Below are 26,591 nucleotides of genomic sequence, written 5' to 3' on the forward strand. Positions count from 1 at the left end.
TTGCATACTGCCTGCACTGTAAATAACACCGGGTTACACAAAGTGACAGTGTTTTGAATATGGCTGATTTGTTAATATTGGACCTAAAGGCTAAGGATTTTGTGCCCAGAAGCAAGAATTGTGCCCTCTTTGGATCATTTTTGTGTTTTTGGGTTTTTTTTTTTTGTTCATTTTTTGGTTCTTTGTGCCTAAACTTTTCCTGTTCCAGTTAAGCAGAAATGATATTACTATAAAAGTATCCATCTATGCATTTATTAAAGCAGTGTTCTCCCTTCTCTGTCTTAGATTTTTGTTATCATAGCAAGAACCCTTGGCCATACAAACCCAGGTGGATAAGCAGAGGAGCAAAACTGTGTTTCCTACATTGTATTTATCCGCTTGCAAGTTGGGAAACTTTGGCATAGAAGGCAGTGGGCTTCTGCAGTTGATGCAAATCTCTAATGCGTAACCACACCTGCTCATGTAATTGCTGTGAATCCCCCATATGATCCCACTTATTCAGTACACATGGTGCTCGGTGTGCGTGGCATCCATTATTTATTTGACAGCATTCAAACTTCACAAGATTGAGGTAGGCCCTTCTGCTTTGCCATTTCTATAATATTATAGAACTGAAAATAAATGTCTTAATTCCTAAGTCTAAACCTTTTATTTTGTACACATAACAAATGCACAGTGGCTAAAATCAAAATTACTCCAGGTTCTATTTTTGCTTGTAAGAGGGAGGTAAGGCACTGGTGGCTTGGATTCTTAGGTTAATTTCCCTCTATTTCAGCAGCTTAAATCTTAAATCTCTATGTTGAGCTACTTACTGAGCCCCCTTTTGTGTGAGCAATGATAGTGAAATTCAAACTATTCTCCATATTCTGTAAGGTGTGAGATCTGCTGGCCTGAATCCTCAGTGATCAGACTAGATTCTTTGAACAAGCTGAAGTTTAGTCATCAAGAACCACATTTGCCACTTTGTGTTGATATTAAAGTCAAGCAACACACCCACATTGTGTAAGAACTCCATAGCAGATGCAGAAATAGCGTCTTCCAGATAATCTGGGATGATGATTAATTGCCATAACCCTGACATTTCTTCTTCCCTTCTGGAAGATCCTCGGCTCTTTCATAACATAATTCCTGCACTTTTCATACTTCTTTCAACAAAGAAGGCCATAATAAAGGTCTGCAGAAAGCCATGGTTCTATTATACAGCTGAAGAGAAGAGTATAAATGAGAGGAAGATGCTGCATAAGCCTGTAAGCAAGGATTGTTTTATAATGTGTGCTCCGAGGGGACCTGAATCAAAGATAAAAGGAACTCAGCTGTACTGTTTGCTACCATTTTAGTAGCACCATGAAGAGAATCCTTGAAATATACATATAGGTAGATTCCATATGTTTAAGAAAGGCACATTTATTACCTTAAACATCTTACATGGTTTTAGATATTTATAGAGATATTTTTTAGATATCTATCTATATAAGTGAAATGAAGCTTGGAGAAGAGAAGGCTCCAGGGAGACCTCACCGTGGCCTTCCAATATTTGAAGGGAGTGTATAAACAGGAGGAGGGTACAGTTGTTTGTGAGGGTGGATAGTGATAGGACAAGGGGGAATGGTTTTAAACTGAGACAGAGGAAGTTTAGGTTAGAGATTAGGAGGAAGTTTTTCACTCAGAGGGTGGTGATGCACTGGAACAGATTGCCCAAGGAGGTTGTGGATGCCCCATCCCTGGAGGCATTCAAGGCCAGGCTGGATGTGGCTCTGGGCAGCCTGGTCTGGTGGTTGGTGACCCTGCACATAGCAGGGGGGTTGAAACTGGATGATCATTGTGGTCCTTTTCAACCTGGGCTATTCTACAATTCTGTGATTCTGTGATCCTAATCCAGAATTACTCTGATAATCTGCCACTGCTTCTAATCTCTGTATTGGACCACAGTTTTATCTTGTGCTTGGGGCTAAGCAATCCATGCATATTTGGACTACATACACAACATAAATACAGAGACCAGGGGAAATACCTGTGTTAGCAGTGCTGTGTTATACCACCGTGTTTTCTGTGTTTAGAGGAATGCCCACTGCATTCTTATCAGGAGGATTTGAGAGGACTTCTGAAATGATATTTCCTCTCTGGTTTATAGAGAATATCTCTCTGAAAGAGAGACTGAATGACTTTCAAATGAAGATCTGATCTGAGAAACATGGCACACTTTATCTAAAATAACAAATGATTTCTCAATAGCTTGAGTCTATTGTAGGATTAAAACTTCTTGGCATATATAGAAGCTCAGCTGATCACTTGAACTGCAATTAAAAAGTAGAAGAAGTACGCTCAGAATATTGTTTTTGTGTCAAAAACGCTCCTTCATGCTTGAAAATGATAAAAAATTGCAATCGATCCTTACAACTGTTGTGTTCATCTTTATTGATCAGGCCAAAGAAAGACAAATCGCAACCCAAATAAGATTATAGTAAATGTTAGCGTCGTAGGGGACTGTAGGATGATAGAGAGCTATTCATCATCTCAAATGGTGACCTGTCCGCACTCGCCCCGCAGTCAGCCTGCTGTCTAATCACATCCCTATTGATTGCATCTATGTCCGAGGAACCTGGACGCGGCTGTCATTGGGCAGCTGGGATTGCGGGACGTGAGGGGGTCACTGGTGTGAGGAGGATTTCATTTTCATTTTCTTACCGGCCAGCAGTGATTTATGAAAAAATAAATGACCCCGAGTCGCATGCGTGGAAGCCTTGATTTCGGTACAAGTGAATGATTAGGTCTGAAGCTCAGAAGCAAGGCTGCAGCAGACCACCGCGCTCTTTGTGATCTGTGTGTGCCCTTTGACCATGGGAGTCGCTGCACTATTTGTTATCATTTGCAGTAAAATATTGGCCTGGCGATGCAATTGGAGCCGTGTTCAGAGTTGGTGTTATTGTCAGTGATTTCTGTATGTATCAAGTCCATAATTCACATGGAAGGACCTTGGAAGGTGATTTCCTCAAATGGAAAGGGAAAATGTTTTTATTTTTTTAGATAGCGCTGCATGCTTTGGAGTTTCCATCAGATGTTTCTACCATAGCGAGCTTTCTTCCCTGCATTTCTCATTACCCAATTTGACACAGGTACATTTTGTTCAGGACGTGTTTGCTAACTCACTGATCGAGGATACTGTCATCTTCAGCACTTGCAAAAGAGTGAGCTTTCCATTTTAAGGGCTCTTTTGCTTATTTTCTGGCAGTGTTTTGGTCACATTGCTTTTTCAGTGTCTTCAGTAAATATCTTAAAGCACTTGCTTTACCCAAAATAGAACTGGAATGACACTTCCCTGTACTGTATTGTTCCATGCATGTATACTAAATGCTCCAAAGAAGCAAAATTGTGTTACGGAATGAATAACCTTAAACCGTAGCATTAATAGGTAGGTTGTTAAAATAAAGATTCAAAAGGCTTTTTCAGCAGTCACACAGCATGTAATTGTAAGAGTTTTGTTGCCATGTTAACATGCCTTCCTGGGATGCCAGATGACTCGAGAGTTGCAACACTAAGAAGGGGATCCTGCAAGTGCCAAGAACACCTTGGTGCTTCTCCACAGTGTTGTTTCTCCTATTGGCTCCTCCATTCATGGAAAAATAATGTTTCAGAGAACTTTTGAACTGCTTTAACTTTTCATTATTCCTCCAACTGTGAAGCCAGGTGCCATTGCTATTACGTCTTAAGTCCAACTGTGCTAGGACTATAAAAATCTCTTTAAAAATGCCAGGTATATATTATCCGGACATGAAGCATCACAACATTATAGTGATTTGTCTTTGAATATTCTATGTCCCACTGAGAAATTTTGCCATTTTCGTGTATAGAAAAGTTTTACTGCTTGATGACTCAGTCTTGTCTGACCTGCATTTTGGAAATTGATCATATGCACGTGCACGGTCTTACACTTCAGCCAGAGGAATCGCAGGCATATATACAGGCTGGAAGGAACAATCTCTGCAAGTAGCCCTGCAGAAGAGGGATGAAAAACTTAACATGAGCCAGCACTGTTCTTTTGCATCTCAGAAAGCAAATGGCAAGCTGGGTTCCATCAGCAGAGGAGTGGCCAGCAGGGACAGGGAGGGGATTGTCCCTCTCTGCTCTGCCCTTGTGAGGCCCCATCTGGAGTATCGCATCCAAGTCTGGGGCACCCAATACAAGAAAGACAAGGAGCTGGTGGAGAGAGTCCAGAGGAGGCCACAAAGATGATCAGAGGGCTGGAGCACTGCCTCCTTCAAAGGAAGGCAGATTGAGGGAGCTGGGCTTGTTCATCCTGGAGAAGAGAAGGCTGAGGGGTGACCTCATTGCAGCTTTTCAGTTCCTAAAGGGAGCCTACAAACAGGGGAGGAGTCAACTCTATGAAAAGATAGATAATATCAGGAGAAAGGGAAATGATTTGAAGGAGGGAAGATTTAGGTTGGATATCAGAGGGAAGTTCTTTACTATAAGAGTGGTGAGGTGCTGGAGCAGCTGCACAGAGAGGTTGTGGATGCCCCGTCCATCCCTGGAGGTGTTCAAGGCCAGGTTGGATGGGGCCATGGGCAGCCTGGGCTAGTATTCAGTGTGGAGGTTGGTGTTGTGGGGGGGTTGGAGTTTCATGATCTTTGAGGTCCCTTCCTACCCAGGCCACTCTGTGATTCTCAGAAGTGGTTGAAGCAACTTGGAAGTGTTGGAAATTAAACTAAATGTCTGCAAGCAGCGTTGCTGAGGCAAAGAGCAAAAGGAAGAGTCAAGCTGTGGTTAATTTATTGTTCATTCTCGGAGCCTGACATCAGTATCGTGTGCAGAATAGTTGGGGATGTGTGTGTAAGTAACACAAAGAGACTCAAACAAAGAAGTAAGGATTCAATATTTGGATTTTTTTTTCCTAGTGGAGAAGCTTCACAGGTTGCAATATTTCCTAGTGCTTAACTGTGTGAATTGTACCCTGTCTCTCTTTGCAGTTTCCTTCTTGTGAGTCATCTCTTTTGCAGAACCTTCCAGGGCCAGCAGGACACACTTACTTACTTAACAAAAATGTCTGTGAAGCTTTGTAGTATAGCAGAGATGAGGGCTCTTGGGTTGTTGTCTTTGCGTGTTTGTTTCCTTTTTGTTGGTGGTTTGGTTTTAAGCAACTGAAATGTGTGAAATATCTAAATTAATGTTACTTACCAGGTGTTCACACATATATTAACAGCTATTATGTGAAAACCATATTATTAACTCTTAGACTTTTTTTCCTCTATTTTTAACTTTACAGAGTGCCCAATTCTACAAAGTAACCACAGAGCAATACCAAAAAGCTGCCGATGAAGTGTCAGCCCGGTTCAAGTAAGTCTTTTCTACCTTTGTTTTTGAGCCTGGCAGGTAAATGAATTCTTATCCATTTTAAAATGCATATTAACTCCCATTTCTGCTATCACAGATCCTATCAATCTGTCTTGGAAAAAATACTGGTTGTTCAGATGAGAGAATTTTGAAGAATTTGGAGGCCAGTGCATAGTAACCATAAGCTTCATGGAAATTAGATGCGCAGTCAGTAATGTCCTAATTAATCTGTATTTGATAAGATGTGTGAAGTATCCTAAAAATATATTCTTTAACAATTTTTTTTTCCTCTGCTGGGACAACAAAAATGTCATTCCAACTTTGCATTACAATAGCGTTCATCCTGTGCTTGCATGACGTGAAAGGATTTAAATTAGCAACTTCACTTTGCCCCTACCGATGAAGGTCAAATTAAATAAATTTTATTAGTCCTGAGGATGGGTAAATGAAGATGCAGTAATTGATGTATCAAAGTGACTCTGACCCTTAGCCTTGGACTCTTCCCTTTTTGCTAGTTCATCCATTAGGTAGAAGGTACCATTTATCATTTCAATGAGGATACAAAGAGAACTTCATACAACCTTATAGTTTCAGCGGTAACCAAGAAATGCTGTGCAAAGGGAATTATTTTTGTTCCTGTTTTTAGGTTTCTGAAGGCTTTTTGTTGTGCTTTCTATTTTGTTTTGTTTCTCTCTTTGATGAGAAAGAGGAGAAAAGGTTTTTCTTGAGCTGCTGATAGTGATGGAAACTACTTAACTGTAAGATAAAATCATTTTAATGTGAGGAGTTGCTAATATTCTCAAGTGTGTATGTGAAATCTTTGTGCTGGTTAATGATGCAGAGTTTATATAACTGTGGACTGAATTTTTATGTCCCTTAAGTCAGAGGGACAGAATGACCATTGACATTGGTGCGATTTTAACATAATTTGGAGGTCTTTCTGTTACAGATGGGAAGCCTGGTATGCTGTCATTCATTGTCATTATTTTCCACTGTGTAAGAACCCCATCAAGGGGGGTATTTTTCCTTCCCTTGTTGTGGCTGCTTACTTTCGTGTTTTTAAATCATCATTATTGCCTAATCTAGCTTGTACTATTTCAAAATGAGACGTTATTGTTATTTGAAATGGTAGTTGATAGGTTTGTGTTGTTATGGCCAGAGGTAGGAAACTTTTTGAAATCTGTTTTTTTTTTTTCCCCTGGTATGTAATCGATTTGCTGAATTAATCAAATGCTGCTGGGTTCTTTTTGCATACAAAGAGCTGGCTCATGGACCAGTCAGCGTCAAACAACAGCTACATATTTTAAGAAAGCCATTTGAAGGATGCTTCAGGCTGTGTGTATAAAAGAAAGAGCATTTAACAAAGAGGACTTTGGTAATTGGAGGTTCCTTTCAGTAGAGCAGATTGGTCAGTTCTTCATTTTCTAAATACTAGAGTATTTAGTATTTAGATATTTATTTAGTATTTATAGATTTATTATAGTATTTATAGATTATTATTTATAGATAAATATTTAGTATTTATCATAGAATCACCAAGGTTTGAAAAGACCTCCAGGATCACCCAGTCCAACCATCCACCTATCACCAGTATCTCCCACTAATCTATGGCCATCAGTACAGCATCCAGGCATTTATTGAACATAATAGGTCTCAGCTGTTTGACCAGACTTCATTGCATCCTCAGTACTGGAAGTGCAGTGCTTTCTCTGTACTTCAGGCCAGTTTTTCTTGAAAATTATTTGGAGCTTTCAGATGAGTGGATCTGATTTTGATCCATTGCATTAAATGCAAAAGGAAAACGTTAACAGAAAGAAAAGATGTCTAAAATATGGACATAAATCAGAATAGGTTTGATGAAGGGCGTAAAATCTCCATGTTACTGTACCATTTTAAACTCTTGCTTATGTAAAATCCTTTTAAATGGCACGTCTTTTTTACTGAGGGTTTAAATTCAGCAGACGTAATTTTAGCACTGCCTTTTGTGTGTAGCTTGATGGATAAATTATGAATGATTTAGTGAGACCTGAAGATGATGCTCTTTTGGCGTCGCCAGGCACTTCTCATGTTCAGTTTAATTGCACGTGAGGATTGTGGACAGAGTTTCAAGCAGGGGTGTTTAAAGAGCTTGTTTAATTGGCTGTAAAAGGAGAATTAAATAAGGTTGAACTGCTGAATTTTGTTAATGCATAAACCAGTGTGCTGCGTGTCAGTGTGATTTCAGGTTCTAAGTGAGAGACTAATAGATCTAATTGTGGAATTATTATAAAAGTCTCAATTTTAAGCATCTACAATGCAGTGAGTTACTAACTGTTATTGAGATAACTTGTATTACTACAACTATTTAAGCTGTATCTCTTTCAAGAGCAAAGTGTTGTGGTTAATTACTTAAATATTTCCTGGATTTTCTTTTCCTTCCTCCATTTAGTCCTTGAAATTACGTCAGCTGTGGCTTCCTCAGTCTACAGGGATAGTTTAGCCCATTGAAGGGGAATAACCAAATATCCCATATAGGTTTTGTATCCGAGAACTGACAGCTCTTCTGTACTTTGTCTGCAGACCTTATTGATGCCTGTTTATTACCTTCTGCAGCGCTGCCTAGATTAGACTGATATTCCAAATGTTCATGATAAATGTTTTATCTCCGTGGGGTCCTGATACACATTGATCAAATTCTGAATTATCAAATGGTTCATCTCTTTAAGACACTAATTCACATTGATCAAATTCTAAATGACCAGGTTCAGCCAGTTCCTGCAGTACACAAATTACATTAAAACAACATTACTAGGGCATGCTGCCTTTTCTAATGTAGGAGTTATGTTACCCGCAGTTACATTATAACCAGAATTATTATATTATGAAGATGTCTCTGTTATAATGAGAAGTTTACACAAGAAGAAAAGAATGTGATGTTACAGGAAGAACCAGGCTTTGGGCAAAGATTTGGACTTTTCACTAATGAAATTGTACATTCATATAATTTTTTTTCCCCCTTAATTTGAAGGGCTGGTAGCGGGAAATTTGGCAGCTGCAATGGTGACATTTTATTCCCCCGTGGTGTTTAGAGCCAAGTAACGTCTTGATTACTCATTTAGGAACAGAGTAAGCGGAGAGCTCAAATCCTGCCTAAAATAAATATTTCTCCTTTATTTCCTGTGTTTTTTGATTCCTTGCAGTAGATTACACTTCATAACTGCGCACTAACGCTTGTTCAAAATATTTAGCTGTTCCCGTCCTGCTCTCTCTTAGCCAGCATAAAGTTGCTTCTGGCTGCAGGTTCCTTGGCAAAACAGTGTTCCATGGCTGTTTGTTTGGATTTGCACTGCCTTGGTGGTGATTGTACAAAGCAAAGCATGAATCACACAGAATCACAGAATCAATAAGGTTGGAAAAGATTGGACCATCTAGTCCGACGGTCAACCCATCTTCACAATGCCCACTAGGTTATGTCCCTGAAATGAATCATACAATGAGCTGGGTTGAAATGGACCACAATGATGAGCAAGTTTCAACCCCCTGCTATGCGCAGGGTCAACAACCACCAGATCTAATAGGCTGTAGTGGCCTTGAATGTAGTTCATTGTGGGATGATTTGGGACATGGAGAACTCAGAGGGTGGTGACGCATTGGAACAGGTTGCCCAAGGAGGCTGTGGATGCCCCATCCCTGCAGGCATTCAAGGCCAGGCTGGATGTGGCTTTGGGCAGCCTGGTCTGGTGGTTGGCGATCCTGCACATAGCAGTGGGGTTGAAACTGGATGATCATTGTGGTCCATTTCAACCCAGGCCATTCTGTGATTCTATGAGCAGGATTATTAGGTAAAACTTCAATATCATGCCTTCCTTTAGTTACTATCTGCTGTGTCTTGAAGTTTGATTTGCTAATGATTGCTGAAGATATAAAAAATAAAGCACTGTTATGTTGTATACATAAATATATACAAAATATTCCTTTAAGTTGTGTTTTTGCCAAAATTCACAATAGAAACCATAGCTGACGAGGTTTTGATGAAGCCAAATAAAATGAGGAACAGTGACACAGTCTCACAAAGCAGTGATAAACACTAGAAATAAAAATGGAACAGTTCAGAGAGAAGATAAGGTTTGTAATGACAACTTTGGACCAAGCACTGTGAATGTTGGGTCATTTCAGGGCACACATGGTGATTTTTCATGGGCTCTTCTTTGCTATCTGTAAATTAGGAATATTGATGGTACCTTAGTGTATATGTCTTCCATAACTATGATGTGACACAAAGCTGTAACGCAGAAATCCATCCTTGGTACCCATGAAAATAGTTGATGCTGCTCCATCTACATGTGCAGATCTGATGCTGAGAAACAGCTTTTTCTGCCACCTTAATTAGAATTAGTTACATTTGAAAGCTAAGATTATAAGCACCGAGTATTAATTATTTACTAAATATTACATAATACCCAGCAATAGAAAATATAGAACTCTATGTAGAAATCCTTGGACAGAGCCTTCACTCTTGCCTTCGAGTGGAGTCCCTTTGCTCAGCCAAAAAGCATCATGGAATTGCTCAGGTTGGAAAAGACCTTAAAGATCATCAAGTCCAACCAAAGAGCATGAAGTCCAACCACAAAGACAGGACTCTGAATAGAAGCATCCTGAATTCATTTCTTCCCTCAGAAGTGTAGAAAGCGTTGGAGTGCTTTGTTACAAAGCAGTTGTTGTAGTGTTGGTGGTGATACTGTTGCTGACCACGTTCTTAAATTCCTTTTCCTTACTATGTAAAAGAAATGGCAACAGGATTGACTTTTCTGTGTGTGTGTCTTTATGTATAACCGATTATTTCAGTATTCATTCTTAATATAACGTGATCATCTTTGTAACATAAGCACTTGTCGTGTCCTCGTCTCACACTGAAGAAACAAGAGCAAGCTGAAAAGAACCCACAACCAGACTTAGTCAGATCTGATTCAGCAAGTCAGTAAGAGAAGCACAGCTCAGCGCAGTGCTGTTTGGAAACAATGCCATCAGTCACAGCTGGGGACGATGGTCCTGAGTTACCCAAAACATCCCTCAGATGAGCACAGGGCTTGTGTGTGTCTAGGTTATGCTAGGAGCATTAAATAGTGTTAACTCAGCTTTTTGTAGTAGCTTAGAATTCCTTCTTTCTGCTCCACTGCTCTGTCTGCTTTTTGGGAGCCGTGGTGCCCCAAGGCTGCTTCACTGTATCTGCACCAACAGTTGTGTTCACACCACACAGAGGGTGACACAGTGAGTTGCTTAGGTAGATTTAAGCAGTGCTGTTGGCTGATAGCATTGCAGAGCACTGCACTTAATGAGAGAAGTGTAAATGGTGTTTTGTGGAGTGGATGTGGCTCTGTCACCCTTCCTAGTTTTCTAGCAGCTTGGATTCATTAAGCTGCTTCAGGTGGAAAGAGAAGTTGATAAAGAGACTACAAATCTTTTTTGCCTCTGTTATTTATTTAGTACATCCCAAATCCTGTTCCTTTTGAATGTAAAAGGAGTAAAACCAAATTTTTTGGCTCACCTCTTTCAGCCAGAACTTGGTGCTAATGTACTTGTCTCAAGGTTCCCTTGAAGGGAGGAGTGGGGAATGACTGTTTAACGAGTGCATAGTGATGGGACAATTGGTTTTAAGCTAAAAGAGAGGAGACTTAGAGTAGATGTCAGGAGGAAGTTCTTCTCAGAGGGGGTGATGAGGTGCTGGCACGGGCTGCCCAGGGAGGCTGTGGATACCCCATCCCTGGGGGCATTCAAGACCAGGTTGGATGGAGCCCCATCAGCATGGTCTGGTGCCTAATTTAGTGGTTGGCAACCCTGCCCATGGCAAGGGCGTTAGAACTAGATGACCTTTGAGGTGCCTTCCATCCCAAACCATTCTATGATTATTATCTAATATTATGATTGCAACTCATTGAGTCATGAATTTCTGCCTTTGGATAGATTTGCCTGTTGCTGAAATGGCTTGGTGAAGGACTTCGGTCAGCAGTTATCCCTCTCTCAGCTTTCATCCGACCCATGCACATGCATAGGAGAATTTCCTTTGAACAGCTTTAGAATATCAAAATTCTATAAACCCCTTATCCAGTACATTTACCTACAAAATGATCGCTTCATAAATGACAACTTCAGTTTTCCCTGCAGCAACACAGATATTTAACTTTCTCCCTTTGATCGATAGAACCCATTAGGAATGAGAGTACTCGACAGAGCTGGATGAAATATTAATTGCGTGCTTTTTGGCTGGATGCAGATTCATCCTGAGAAAGGTGGGAGCAGGGGATTCTGGCATAATATCTGTGCATTTATGTGGTAAAAGAACTCAGAACCATGAGTCTGTTTGCACGGGTGCGTGTTTTCATTGCGATGTTTGAACTGCGATGTCGACTTTAAATGCTCTTATTTGTGCTGGAGATAGTTCAGAAGCATTCAATGCCATTTTTGAGAGTTAGATTAACTTTTTTCTTTTTTTTTCTTCTTTTTTTTTTTTCTTTTTTTAATCCTTGATTGAAAATGTAGGTAGGGCATTAGCTAAGAGGCTCAAGCCAATTCTTTCCGTGTTTGCCCTAATCCTTTTTTCCCTGGTCTCCCTTTTGGAAATCCTGGCTACATTCATTAAAGCTCTCCTCATCTCATCGCAGGCTTTTCACACAGTTAGATATTTTATGTTCTGTAATTGAGAAACCAATCATTACATTAATTTCAGTACAGCACAAAGTCTTTGGAGAAGAGAAGGCTCCGGGGAGACCTCACTGTGGCCTTGCAGTATTTGAAGGGAGCGTATAAGCAGGAGGGGGAACGGCTGTTTGTGAGGGTGGACAGTGATAGGACAAGGGGGAATGGTTTTAAACTGAGACAGGGAGGGTTCTGGTTAGACATTAGAAGGAAGTTTTTCACTCAGAAGGTGGTGTCACACTGGAACAGGTTGCCCAAGGAGGCTGTGGATGCCCTGGAAGCATTCAAGGCCAGGCTGGATGTGGCTCTGGGCAGCCTGGTCTGGTGGTTGGTGACCCTGCACACAGCAGGGGGGTTGAAACTGGATGATCATTGTGGTCCATTTCAACCCAGGCCATTCTATGATTCTATGATTCTATAACTAACAATTTTATTTGATATGAATTAGTACTTAAAATAACAAAAAGTTTTTGGTAAAGCAATCATAGTAGGATAAGATTTCTAACAGATGTGGGCAAACTACACTTGTTTATCCAAATGTCCTTTTCCTCCTCAGGTGCATCAGGTTGGTGTGTTAGGAGAAGAAAGCACATGCCTGTGTTTCAGCACACCATGGGCTTTCTCTATTTGCTTACACAGCCGCGTTAAGTAATTTTATAGACTTCTCATGAAAGCGAGCAAGTGAAACTCTTCCTTCATGCATCAGTGGCCAACAGTTAAATTGGCACGCTCCCTACTTTTGTGTGCTGGTAATCAAGCAAGTCCCCTGAAAATTGATGGATGCACTCATTAAGGGCAGTTCTTGCTGCTGGCTGCAGTTTCCTGAGCCTCTCGGAGCCGGCGAGCGCTGACGGTTCGCGGCGCAGTTAGCACATTGTGCTCCATGCAGTACATCTGGCTCCCCACTCCCTTTCAAGGACTAAAGCCTCTTGTTTTAATACGTTAAGCATCCTTTGTTGGGATTTTGTGTGCACACAAATAAATGATTTCCCACTTAGGGCATTAAACCGGGGAAGGTTAAAATCCACAGTCTCTTCCCTTTGTTATTAATTTGTTCTCTGTTTTATAATCTCGTGTTGCTGAGATTTGCCAGTACCTTTTTAAGGACGTTTTTATGAGTCTAAGCCATCTGCAGAACCAAAGCCTACAAATCTCACAGCCCCCACTTCTGAGCACACAGCAGCCTCTCTTTCTGGAAGGCAGCGGGTTTTGCAGAGTTGATGGCACGGCTCTATTTTTTTAAGACTCATACACCTGTTTTTCCTCTTAGAGGGTGAAGAATGAATTGCCAATTACTTCTACATGTTCCAACACGACACTTCATATTGCAGGAGCGTGTGCTACCTGCTCAGCAAAGGCCCCCAGCTATGTAACCAGCCGTTCCGAAACGGTGGGGTGGAAAGATAGCAACCTTCCATCGGTCACTAATATTTGTGCATGTGCAAGCTGTGGGAAGCCAGGTCACTGCCACTGACCTTTGTTTTCCCAGCAGAGCTCTTGAACAAGATGAAGTGATCAAAGCAGGATGCCAGCACATCAGCACGATCTCATTACTCTGTAAGCTGCACGTACTGGTGCTGCTGTTGCTGCATCAGGCGATGCTGATTTGCATTCACAACACCTCCATTACTTCTCATTTGTTGCTACTTGTAATTAAGCACTTCTTCCCCCCCCCCCTTCATCTTTGCCCTTCCTGTACTGTTGGGCAGTAGAGAAAAAAACAGACCACAGGCATTCTGTTTAGACTCCATCTAAGTGAAATCAAAATTGTCAAGCCAAAGTATGCATTAAACATTTTGGGAGATAATAACAAATCATATGCTTTGCGACCGACTGTGGTTATACGCAGAAAATAACATCTGTAAAAATAGAATCAAGATGACTTACGATGGATTTAAGCTGTACTGTTGGCTTCAGGTTCACTTGCGGTTAAGTTCAAAAGTAAAACTTCCCTCTTTAATTGCCTGTAGTAAAAATTATTACCTGGACTTGAAAATTGGACAGTTTCTTTGGGGTCTAGCAAGTATCTTCCAGTCACCTTCTTACTCTGTAATTATGGAAAGCTAAATGGCAGATGTGTTATTTATGTTTCCTGTACTGGAAGTTGACACTGGGCATGTGGAGAATGGAGATGCTTTAATAGCTCTTTCTCTGAGAAGAGCTACACTTTTAATTGCACTGTATCTTCCATTATTGCTCTTTGTCTTCCTGTTTGCTTACAGCAATCCAAATCACAATGAATCTCAGAGCATGGAGAGTACAGTGAAGATTTCAGCCTTAGTGAGTGGTTGGAGCTTCAGCATAAAGTAGCCATCAGACCTGGAGCATTCGAGAAGCTGGTCCTGCGTTTGTGCTATAGTACATGCAGTGCAGAGCTGCAGCTGTCAGCACCTGGAGCTGGGGATGCTGCAGCTGTAGGCAGCTAAAAGGGTGGCACCGTATTGCTGTGTGGTGGGTGTCACTTTTCTGTTTGGATGGAGGAGGAAGTTTGTGTCTGCTGCTGTTCTGTGCTGCTGATGGGCTCAAACAATTAAATACAAGTTTGCCAGGTTGTGCTCAGTTTGATTTGTTGTGCAATAGAAGAAAACAGTGCAGCAGGCAGTTGGCAGCAGGTTTACTACATGGATACTGCGCCACAGAGAAGCCTTTATATCTCAGTGTAGTACTGGTGCTTTTTTATGTACTAGAATGCCTAGTAAATTACTTCATACTTTCAGTTTTACCTTAATTAATGCATCTAGGTGCTACTGTAATAAAAATAACGAAAGGAGATCATATGTGTCACCTAAGTGCATCCAGTCATCCTTAAGTTTAAGGGGCTGGACTGAGATCAGAGAGGTAAAATGAGCCAAAGCTGAGTCTAGAATTAAAAGGTCATCAATTGACATTTTTTCACATAAACGTTATAAGCTGTTCTGTATAACATAGTGTATCTTTTTTTGTTGACCTCATTGATTTGGGCCTCATTTACAGGTAGGAGGTCAGAAGTCCCCAAACTTTTCCATCTATAGCTAGCAAAAAGTACTGACGTTTTGTCTTTTCTTTGTTGATCCCACCATAAAATAATAATATATATATATATATATAAAATAATTTGGTTTTGAAGAATATAATTATAGAATCGTAGAATCCTTAGAGCTGGGAGGGACCTCTGAAGGCCATCTAGTCTGACTCCCCTGCAAGGCACAGGGACACCACAGCTCCATCAGGTTGCCCAGATAAGGCCTGATACTGATGTTTCATGGCACACATTTGAAAGCTTGAAAAGCACACCACCCTCTCAGCCTAAATAAACATGAGAAAGCACAAAGGAGATTTTTCCCTCTTAATGCTTATGGAACAGTTAAGAATTAGTAGCTTTTGCTAATTCAAGTACTGTGTGCCTCTATGGAGGATCTATAACTGAAATTGGAAAACCTGTTAATATTTAAAAAGAAATAGTCATGATTGTCATAAAAATGTACTCTCTCACCTCTCACCTCTGCCTCTCCATTAATATGCCTGCAATATAAAATCAAAGTAGGGTCCAAAATCACACATTAAGCCTCGGGGGATGGGGCTGAACAAAACAGATAAAGCTAACACGTGTATCTTTAAGAATATCAGAGTTCTGTGTCTGTGGCTAAAAATGTTATATAGATACAGCCTTTTTGTCAGAGGTGTGTTAAGTTGGATAATATTGCGTAGCAATTTCTGCGCTGTGCCATATGCATTACTGGAAGCACAAGAAGATCAGGATCGAAAGATTTTGTGAGACAGCCTTTATAGATCTGTGTGTAATAGACTGCTTCTCTGTCTACACTGTTAATGAAATCTCACTCTTGCTGGGCTGGTGAAATGCAGCCCCTTTTGTTCCATCACATATGTTCTTTTCTCTTTGCCTCAACTTGATGCAGTACTTTAGCAAAGAAATTGTCTGAACCCTTTCAGTAAGAATATGTAGTCTGTGGAACCAGTATAGAATTTTAATGCTTTTCAGGTAATTCCAGTGCTGAACAAATCTAGCTCAGACCTTTCCTCCACTAAATATTTATATTCTTTAGGTAGAGACATTGCAAATATTCTTCTGGATAGTCTACAAAGGAGGTTTTGGTGGCTCTTAAAGAGAATTCATTGATGGTAGAGCAAATCTATGTAATGGCATTATGGCAGTTTGCCTTTATTTGAAACATAGAGGGTGGTGACTCACTGGAACAGGTTGCCCAAGAAGGCTGTGGATGCCCCATCCCTGCAGGCATTCAAGGCCAGGCTGGATGTGGCTCTGGGCAGCCTGGTCTGGTGGTTGGCGACCCTGCACATAGCAGGGGGGTTGAAGCTAGATGATCATTGTGGTCCTTTCTATGGTCCATGGCCATTCTGTGATTCTGTGAAACCTGGACACCTGTTGGTCCTTCCCTCTGCATAATGTAATTCCTCATCAGACATGAGCAGTCTTCAAGTACGTGGTAACTCTTATGTTCAGGCAAGTAAAGTTTTATTGCTTCTTTCTTAGCATTTGCAGCATGGGTATGTGAAGGTCAGACTCCACCATTAGCCTCTTGTTCTGTATAAGCAAAGTGAGTTTTTCAGGTAATACCCATATGCATCTTATATCATGCATAACCCCTTCCTCTCCTTAATAGGTTGTGTGTACTACTGAATCAAGTTAGTGTGATTCTGTAAAACTTTGGGTTAGGTGCTTAGTTGTAAAACACTCTGGGTCACTGAAAAGGACAATCATTTTATCGAATATTAAAGAAATTGAGAGAAACGGTTAAATCTTCAAAACTTTCCTTGCCATTTAGCACGGGTCCCAGTTTCCAGGCATTTAAGAGATACATTGAGCCACTGGGTTGTTCCTCTGCATGCATTAGTAACAAACTCAGTGTAATATGGAACAGGCTTACCGTATCATGGACACGTTTATGAAGATTGATAACAGCCAGGGTTCAGTGTTAACTTTTATTGTCAAACAGGCTGCAGGAGAAACTGCCTCGTATTGCTTTTCCTTTGATTTATGAAAAGGTTGCTACATGAAAAAGACATCACATAAAATAGCTCTGCTGGCAGTAGCGTTATAAAATAGGGTTGTAAGTAGACCAAACAATAACTAACTATAATTATCTTCATTATTGTCTCTCTGAGCTCTATTTACCTTTGCTAGGATGCTTTCACTCACTACCATGTTAAAGTGGACCAACCGTTCCCATCAAGTATATAAGGATGATAAAATCCTACTGTTTCAGATAGGCAATACCCCAAAGAAGACCTTTTCTTCTTCGTACCATCTTCAATCCACAAAATGAAGGAGATGATTCCAGTTTCACCTACTTCTGCCTTCCAGGGGTGGTACTGGGAGGAAGACGAAAGATGTTCAGAAAAAAAAATTGCTTCTTCTGTTACAGTTTCCATCAGTGAGGTATTTTACTGGAAATTACCCATTCTCCAGAATGGGTTATTTCAGATTGTGATACATTTAGAGCCCTTAAAATCCAAACCCATACCCCCAGCGTAATGGTGGAGGTTGCTAGTTTCGAGCTGTAGAGAATTACAAGGAGAATTACTTCATTTCTCTTTCCTTCTGTAAGGAGGTGTGTCACAACAGGAGCATGTGGAATCAGATAGTAGCAATTAGCAGTAAAACTAGTGAAAATCATAGAAAGGATGACCCAGGGCACTACTGGCCTGTCAGCCCCAAAGATCATGGAGCAGATGCTCCGGGAAGCTATGCTAAGGCACATGGAAGAGATGGAGGCAATACAGGATAACCAGCATGGCTCAGCTGAGGGCAGGTACTGCCTGACCAACTTAATGGCCTTCTGTAATAGCATAACTGCCTTACCAGACGAAGGGAAGAGCAACTGATGCCTTCAATCTGGACTTCAGTAAGGCCTTTGACATGGTCCTCCACAACACCCTTCTCTCCCAATTGGAAAGATAAGGATTTGTTGGGTGGACTGTTCAATGGATGAGGAACTGGTTGTGAGATCATACCTAGAGAATGATGGTCAGTGGCTCAGTGTCCGCATGGAGATCAGTGACACCTGGTGGTGGTGTCCCTAAGGGGTCAGTGCTGAAGATGATGCTCTTTAATATCTTCATCAATGACATTAATGACAGTGGGATCAAGTGAACCTTCAACCAGTTTGCAGATGATACCAGTGTAATAAAACATAAAAGCATTGCTCTGCCCAACTAAATGAAACTTTGGTGAAAAATAGGAACTTACTTAGAAATCATACACAATAAGATTATAAAACATCAAGCGTTAAAATGACTTCCTTAGATTAGATAAAAGTTCAGTCATGTAACTCAGTGCCCAGTTAATGCTGCTAGTGCACACTAAATGCATTAGGGGAGACCTTTGTAAGATCTGAGATAGCAATGGCAATACCCCCTCCAAACCGTTCTGGTGTTGAACTGCTTTTCCAATACTGTCATGTCTTAAAACAGTCCAGTGGAACCATAGCAGGAGAAATAACAGAATGAAACTTGAACACTGTGCTTCACAGCTCTTCTCTCAAAGCGCAGTTCATGGTTTGTTCACAGTGCATTTTCCCCGCTGGGATGCTAGAAAGGATGTTGAGTTCATTATATTTTCCCTTATTTCTAAATAGTGCATTAGACAAACACATTAAAGCTAAGATATGTTACAACAAGGTCCAGTACCCACTTAGCAGCATGTTTACAGGGTGATTATTCCTCTTTGTTTGTTAACACATTATTGTTTTTGCAGCACAGCTGATGATATTTTCTAAAAAGATTGACTCGCCACAGCCTGGTGCAAGACCTGGGGAAGCACAAATAGTCTTCATATCTTATAAGAGTGAATCCAAGCCCTCTTTTAGTTTAAAAACTTCATGCCCAAATGAAAAATAGGCATTTATTTTACTCTCTCTTAACTTTTAAGATTGCAACCTTCAGTTCCCTCCAGTAATCATCGCCCACGGGAGCAGTGATGCTTGAAGTGTTTAACTGTTGATTGCTTTTTCTGCACACTGCTTTGCCTCATAAAATGTCTTATGTTTGTGGTCAGTAGCAGGCTTTCAGGCCTCTTATGGCTGAATAAAATAGTTAAACATATATTGCTCAAGAGAGTAATATTTGGATAATAATGTGCCACGAGTTGGTGTCTTGTGGTGCTTCATATTTAGTGCAGCAGTTGACCTTTGCTATAGATAAGAAATGTGTCTCCTTATTACAACACACTTTATACCACCTATATAAGAGGAAAGCTGTTTTTTAGTGGAGTAGTGTAAGGTGCTGTGAAGATTTTATTATCACGAGTTTAGGATGATGATGTTACTCGTGAGTTTACAAAGCCTGAAGTGAATTGTATAGCCCTTGGGAAATACGCAGCAATAATAAATCCACAGTTGTGTATTTGGTTTATGCTGCTCATTTGGTTGGCTAGTCTTTACTCAGATCTGTCTGTGTTCTTCTCTTTGTGTGTATGCGCTTTCACACGCACTCTGTGATGTTACATTACTGTGGAAAATTGAACACGGGGACATGAATAAAATTAAAGTCATAGTTTTGTCCACTTTAATGGATAGTTTACCATGGTGTTGTTTCGCCGCTTTTGTATAGAAACAGATTTCAAACTATTGCAAAATGTTCTTTTTCTTTAAAAGCTAGAGAGATTTTGTTGTATTTTTACATAGTATGCAATGCTAGTCAATACACCCACATAGCCCTGGAACAGCAGTGGCTGCAGACCACTGGCATCACGCATCTATCAGAAATGTCAGCCAAAGCATCAATTAAATTTCACAAAGACTGAATCTGCTTTGCGATCAGCTCAGGCTGGATCTGAGGAGAGCAATAATTCCCTGCTGTTTGCTGTAGCTCCTTTTGGAAGATGCACTACCCAGACCTGTACGGTGCCAGGATGCACCCCAAAACTCATAACTCTAAGAAATGGCACCACCTGGTGTTGCTGGCCGTGGTGGTCTTTGACTTCTCTGCTCACAAACAGCTGAGAGAGTGAAATGTTGCCAGTCTTCATTAGATCACTTCTTGGGAGGAGTAACGAGACAGATCTCAAGTGATGCTACATGCAAACTCAAAATGAGGTTTGAAACGCAGGCGTCACAATGCTGATTGTGTGTGCGTGGATGGACGGGGTTATGCTTAAATCAGACTGAGCAGATTTATGGTTCGATTTCTTTGTTTCCCATTCTGCCTTGTTCTTGGACAGGCTTACATGCATCCAAGATGATCATTCTCTCCTAATTTACCAAAATAGAAGCTGGTTTTGATCAGTGCAAGATCAAGAAGTTCTTTCTATTGTATTTATCTCGTGTATTCACATTACATGGGTACAGTGTATTCCATTTAGATTAAACTGTGCCTTTCCAAGCTGATTTTTATTCAAGATTATACTTGCTATATTATCTTTATAGTACAAAGGCGTGTATGCCCATTTAGAAGTCTAAAAATTGCATTGCTGTCATCCATGTAGTTGTTTGTTTTAGCATTTAGAGCTTATATCCTAGTATTCAGTGAAAACTGTTCTTCAAGCTCTAGGGTTAAACATGTGCATCCCAATTTGGGTAATTCCAGCATGTGGTTCCCCTTGCAGCTGCAAGGACCAGCTGTGTGTAAGGTACCTTTGTATAATAATTTGTTGGTGTATTGGGTGGTGTTTGTATTTTAAGGCTACTGGTTTGCTTGTTTTCTTCAGGGAGGGGAATTTTATTAAGGAGTTATTTGAGATAATAAAATTCAAGGAATATCAATTTAAATAAAAGCGTTCCAATTAATGGTGTCTGTCAGGATGGACAGCAGCCTCATTTCTTTGATGAAGGTGTTCAGAGCATACACAGTCTCAGTAGGTCAGATCAGAGGTCCTTCTGGCTGATCGGCAGCTGCTAGGAGTGGATACCTCAGGAAAACTGAACAAAATAGGGGAATTACACAGGGGTGCCAAACAAGTAGTGCAGTGTGGCATTCCTGAGCCTAACATTGCATTTTTGCTCTTAATCCTTTGATGGGCAGTACCTTACAATTGGCTTCTGAACCCAACTGCGCTTATGATACCCCAGTATCCCCTTGCAGTGACTTCAGCTTTTCATTATGTGTTGTTTAGAAAAGGCTTGAGTTGTCTCCTGAGTTGTAAACCTGCTGCTAGAGTACTTCATTGGCCACCTCTACGAATAATTGTTCCCTACACCAATGATGGTTTCATACACGTGCCTTATGTTCATTTGCAATTCTTTACCTAGGCTGGAGAGATCCTAGTCTACTTAATGTAATGTCCTACAGTGTTGAAGAGTTGGTTCATCAGCTTAATTAGGATTCACAACCAGGAAATCTTTTCTGAATCCCATTCTGATTTAATCCTACTGGAAGTCCCAGCCCAACAAGGGGTGTAAGAATGTGTGTAACTGCACATGCAAATGTGAAATTAATCACTTTTTGAAGTTGTTCTTGTATTTATGCACTTTGCCAGATTTGAGATTGTAAATTCTCTCTGTTAATCTGTGATGCTGCTTCCTCCCTGCATGCAAGAAATAAATTGTTGCATTACAAGGAACCATTTCCACTTTGCCTATTGTAAAAGCTGAACTGCTATCTTATCCTACCAGGTGGGGAATCGTAGAATGGCCCACGTTGAACGGTACCTCAAGAATCATGAAGCTCCAACCCCTCCACCACAGGCAGGGCCATCAACCTCCACATTTAATACCAGCCCAGGCTGCCCAGGGCCCCATCCAACCTGGCCTTGAACACCACCAGCTTCCACAGCCTCTCTGGGCAACTGTTCCAGCACCTCACCACTCTCATAGTAAAGAACTTCCCCCTGATATCCAACCTAAACCTTCCCTCCTTAAGCTTCACCAGGCAAAGAAAAAAGCATCCAAAAAGGCCGAAGTGCCGACTACCAGTCCTCTTGTTAAACCAAGTTTTCATCAGCATATTAAACTTGACTCAGTGCACTCTAGACATAATTAATCATCTGTTTTCAAGAGGTGCATGTATATGAATATGCTGGAATCTGTCTTTCCTCCTCATCTCCATCCCTAAATTTCAGAGGTCAGACTGCTGAAAATAGACTTTTATTTGCTCTTAATAGAGATGAAATAAATGAGACGATGGCAAACATTTGCCAGAGCTTTTATCGGTGCTGGAATTTTAGGCCAGAGGGTCTAAAAATAACATGGGCAGCATTAACACAGGAGCTGATCCCTGATAGCACCAAAAATGCTTATACTGGGGGCAGAGTTTGTAGGACCAGAATATCCCAAGTTGGAAGGGATCAGAGTCCAACTTCAGGTTGTACTCAGACTTCTACAGAAGTCATTTGTTGAGTGGTACCATCCACATTTGGCATTTATTGAATGTTAACAGAGCAGGAACAACTGTACTTCCCTTTCGCCACAGAGATTTGTTAGGAAGATTCTTTCCTTTGCAGCTTTTGGAAAAGTCACACTATGTTGTCAAGAGTAAATAAAAGCAAGAATCAACTCCACAGTACTTGATCTTATGCTGGCAGCGCTTCCCACATGGTAATTTGGAGGGCTTTGTGTGGGCACAGTTTGATTATGGACTGCTTCATAACATCAGTTACAGATACTCAGAAATCAGATTGTGGTATTCCTTCCAAATGATCTTTAGAAGAGCAAACCCGTTTGGTTTGTGCTTTACATGTTTCATAACTCACTTGCAAGTCATCACTCATTTAACGTGTGAAGAGAGCTTTAAAAGATTATTTAATATAAAGAGTAAATTAATTGAAGAGCTAAAAATAATGGTGCAGCAGAAAGGACCTTCATTACCATGTGCCCTTTCATGTGTTTTTTTTCCCCCTGCTATCTGTTTTGCAACTGTTCTCTATACTGTTCAGTGAATTCACTGAGCAGTGGGCCTGTGCAATTCACTCTTCTGGGATGAGGTAATCTTAGAAGAGGATGGTAATGCTGTTACTTCTCATTCTATTGCTGTTACTTGAGATAAGAGGCCAACCACACCACAACCTCCTTCCAGTGGGTGAAGGAGAGTCTTCACTTTTGAAGCTCTACTAGTTCTTTGCTGTTATTTCCAGTTTGCTGTTTGATGTCGAATGATCCATGATGCTAACTTCCATCCCCTGTGCACTCCCATGCATCAGTGCATTGCTTCTTTATGTGCATTGTAAGCAACTTGAGGACAGAAACAGACTTTTCCCTTACTGTGTGTGCTGCCCAGCACTGTTGGGCTCTGATAGCAGCAGCAGGAGCAAGTAAAGCAGGTCGGGACATTGGGTTCAGCTCTCTCCTGCGCTGCTGCATCGGGTCTACCAGGTAGCACACTCCTTTGCAAGGCTGGATTTTGAAGCTAGCACTTCCCTGGATGGCACCCAGCATAGTGCACGTGGTGGAAAGTGTCCCTGAGTTCTAATTTGGCCACACACATGCTGATTTGTAGGCAAAGAGTTTGCACATAGTTTTGGGTTGTGCTGTGCTTTGCTGCCTGACCTCAGACCCAAGGCATTTTATTGAGCAGCACAGGGCTAGCACTGGATGCCAAGGGTTACACAGAGAAGAACAGATGCTTCTGATGAGTGTCAGCATTTTAATGAGGAATCAAATTGAGCCCTGGATACTTCTGGCCATTTAGTGCACGATTTTTTCGTAATCCATGCTGGGTTTTGTTGCTATTTTTTTTTTTCTATATTTTATGACAATTGCCTGAAGTCCTGATCTGGTGGGATTATGCCAGATACCTGCACAGTTGGAAACTCATCAGCCATTCAGATTCCTTCAGTCAGAATGTCAGTTTTATCACGAAACTTACCAGGGTGATTTCACATTTCCTCTTCAGTAGACATTTTGTTTGAATGCCATGAAGGGGCTCCTTTTCTCGGAGCCCCCGGGAATATGATAAGCTATGCTCTTTGAGAGAGGCTAGATGAGCACAAAGTTACTCTCATTAAATTTTCTCTCCGTGCTTTAGCATAGAATATTTCTTTTTAAAGCTCTCTCTTATTTTCTTTTGTGTCTTCATCCCATTACCTTTATGAGATTGCGGTGCATCAGCTTGATGGAAAAGGTGGGCGCGCGGCTGCCTCGGAGCACACAGAAATATTTTGCTGGCAGATGAGATGCTTGAGGAGCAGCTGGGAAAGGGAAAGCAGATCGAGTAATTGTAAACTTAATAAAAACACGTTAATAAAAGCATGCCGTGTGGTGCGGGGCGCAGAGCAAGCTGCTGTTCATATTGACTCTGGAGGAGAAAGGTATTTTAAATTTCACCTGTATTGACTCTGGGAAGTAGTTATTGAGTTGCACTGAATGAGGATGGAGGTCTGTCAGAGTGTCCTTCAGCCCCCGTTGACCACTACAGTATGTATTTTTCTGATTGTTTTCTTTAATATCACTGTGAAATTCCTAAATGATAAAAAAAATCAGTACAAACTTCCCTGCTATATATTCCAAAATACACATATCAGGACTTAAAGCAGTCCAGAGAAGGAACCTTCTGCTTCAGTGAGGCCAGGTCTGGAACCTGAGCACGTTGCTCGATCCATTCAAGTCTTAAAAATCTTTATGTTTTCCCTGCAGATTCTTCATAACTGCTGTTTCTGTACTGCTTACCTTTCCTTACCAGCTAAATCTTCAGTCAAACCCCACCAGACTCTTAAATTCTGTAAAATTATCATTATTTACGGGAACACTGGAGAAGCTATCAGTGAGGGAGATGTTTCATTTCCCTTTTGAGGAGTTTCCTTGCTGTTGGCTGTTTCTGACCGACTGTCTGAGAGTCCTGCCATCCATCACCCGCCAGAAATCAATCACAGACCTTTTGCTTGCTTTACCATAATGCACACTGCAGCCTTCTTTCCTGCAAAGGAGATCCTGCTCCGCATGCTTTATGGCCATCTAATGTTAGATAGTAATCTCATTTAGTGTTTTCCCAAAAGTGCAAATAGTGCATTAGGGGAGCGTAACAAGCACAGCAGATCAATACAGAGCTGGTGCTCGCCTTGAACAGATTAATCCAAGAAAATGGACTTTGTTGACTTCAAGAAAGTGGCCCTGTTTGCTACACTGACCAGCACTGGGACTGCGTTGCAGGAGTGGGCTGAGGGCACGGTTGGAAACATCACCAATGGGAAATGATGGTATGAAAATAAGTCAACATATCTTATGGTGCTCCGGTACTGTGGGCACTGTAAAGTGTCCATTGGAGCATTCCAATAAGGAGTAGTAAGTGGGCTTTGAATGGGCGCTGATGGCATGGCTTAAGGGAAAATCAATCAACAGAGGGTGAGAGCTGAGTCACACATCTACAAAGAGCATGCACGGTGCTTCCTCTCTTACTCCTATTTCACCCCATTACAGCCACAGACTCTGCTGAAGTCAGTCAGCATTCAGCATTTTGTGGTCATACATTTTGATGCCTGACACGCTTTTGAAATGCTCGCTGATAGCAGAAGAGGGAGGGATTAAGGGAAAATCCTCATCTGCAAGAGCCTACAGAAGTTTGAACTTCCAGATCATGAAGCGTTTTAAGCTCTGGGGACTGCGTTTAAATTCTGTTTTAGGTATTTCACAAATGCACGGTAATGAATGAAAGGAGTAAAGAGAGCTGTTTTATACCAGTATATACTGTAAAATCAAGGAGACTTTGCATTTCTTCTTTGGTACTACATCTTGAGTCATTGCCAAGAAGTCAGTTCCCCCAAGGAGAACGACATTGTGCTTCATGTTTCATTTTCTCACTGTACTAAAGCAGAGATCTGCCCGGGCCAATCAGCAAAATAAGAAAGAACAGAATATTCATCTGAGGACGCAGCTGCTGATAAGTCCTGTTCTTTTTACGACCTCATTGGACTAAAAATAATGTGGGCTGCAATGGATGTTAGAACAATCTGGCTTTCCCAGTAGGTTAAATGGGAAAGTGTATTTAAGTATGCAGTTCTCACACATAAAACAAATGGTATTATATAAACCTTAGCTGCTGTTTTTCTATGAAGTTTCATGTGTTGTTGTTGTGCTTTTTTTTTTTCCTACTAGTGAAATTCTTTCGGTGTAAAACAGGTATAACAGTGAGTAAGGACGTTGTTTAGAGGGGAAGTTTTAGTGGTGGTCTTGGAGGTCTTTTCCAGCCCTGGTCATTCTGTGATTTTAGATTATGAGTACCTCAAAAGCTGTTTATAAAATAAATATCTGATTAGCTTAAAATTACATTGCATTTTTTATCGTTTTGCCAACATCTTGCTTCTAAAATAGGAGTTGTATTCCTGTGTAAATTCTGTGTCACTGCGTGGGTGACAATATATAGATAAATACAAATGACATGATTTTTGTCCAAAAAAGGTTTGGTTTTGCAGAATAGTTTCCATTCCTTTGTGTATTACATCAGCCAAAAAGATGGCAAGAGTAATTAATTCAAACAGTAAAGAAAACAGACAAAATTCCTAAATAACTTGCACATCTGGCAGCAGGGTTACAATGGAGGTGATGGGTAGAAGAGAAGGGGAGGAGGATGTGCTGAAAATAGAGGCTATCATCAGATCAGCAAAAGCAGATTGTGTGATTTGCTGATGGCAGCAGGTTCTCTGCATTCTGTAGGTCAGCCCAGTGGGCGCTTTCTGTCTTCTGCAGCAGCAATATTTAATAAGAGGT

The 26,591-nt window shown here is 41.0% G+C and overlaps 1 protein-coding gene across 2 annotated transcripts in view; it reads left to right on the forward strand.

Moving 5' to 3' along the window:
* The window catches only part of CHCHD3 (coiled-coil-helix-coiled-coil-helix domain containing 3), a 145,984-nt gene that overhangs the window by 111,737 nt on the left and 7,656 nt on the right, over nucleotides 1-26,591 (forward strand). For both annotated transcript variants that reach the window (XM_015861656.3, XM_015861752.3), the window contains exon 6: nucleotides 5,261-5,331. In XM_015861656.3, the coding sequence (XP_015717142.2) occupies nucleotides 5,261-5,331 (71 nt within the window). The remainder of the gene's footprint in view (nucleotides 1-5,260; nucleotides 5,332-26,591) is intronic.

This window comes from Coturnix japonica, chromosome 1, assembly GCF_054131305.1.
Source record: "Coturnix japonica strain WE chromosome 1, WE-NBRP24, whole genome shotgun sequence".
Taxonomy (NCBI): Eukaryota; Metazoa; Chordata; class Aves; order Galliformes; family Phasianidae; genus Coturnix; species Coturnix japonica.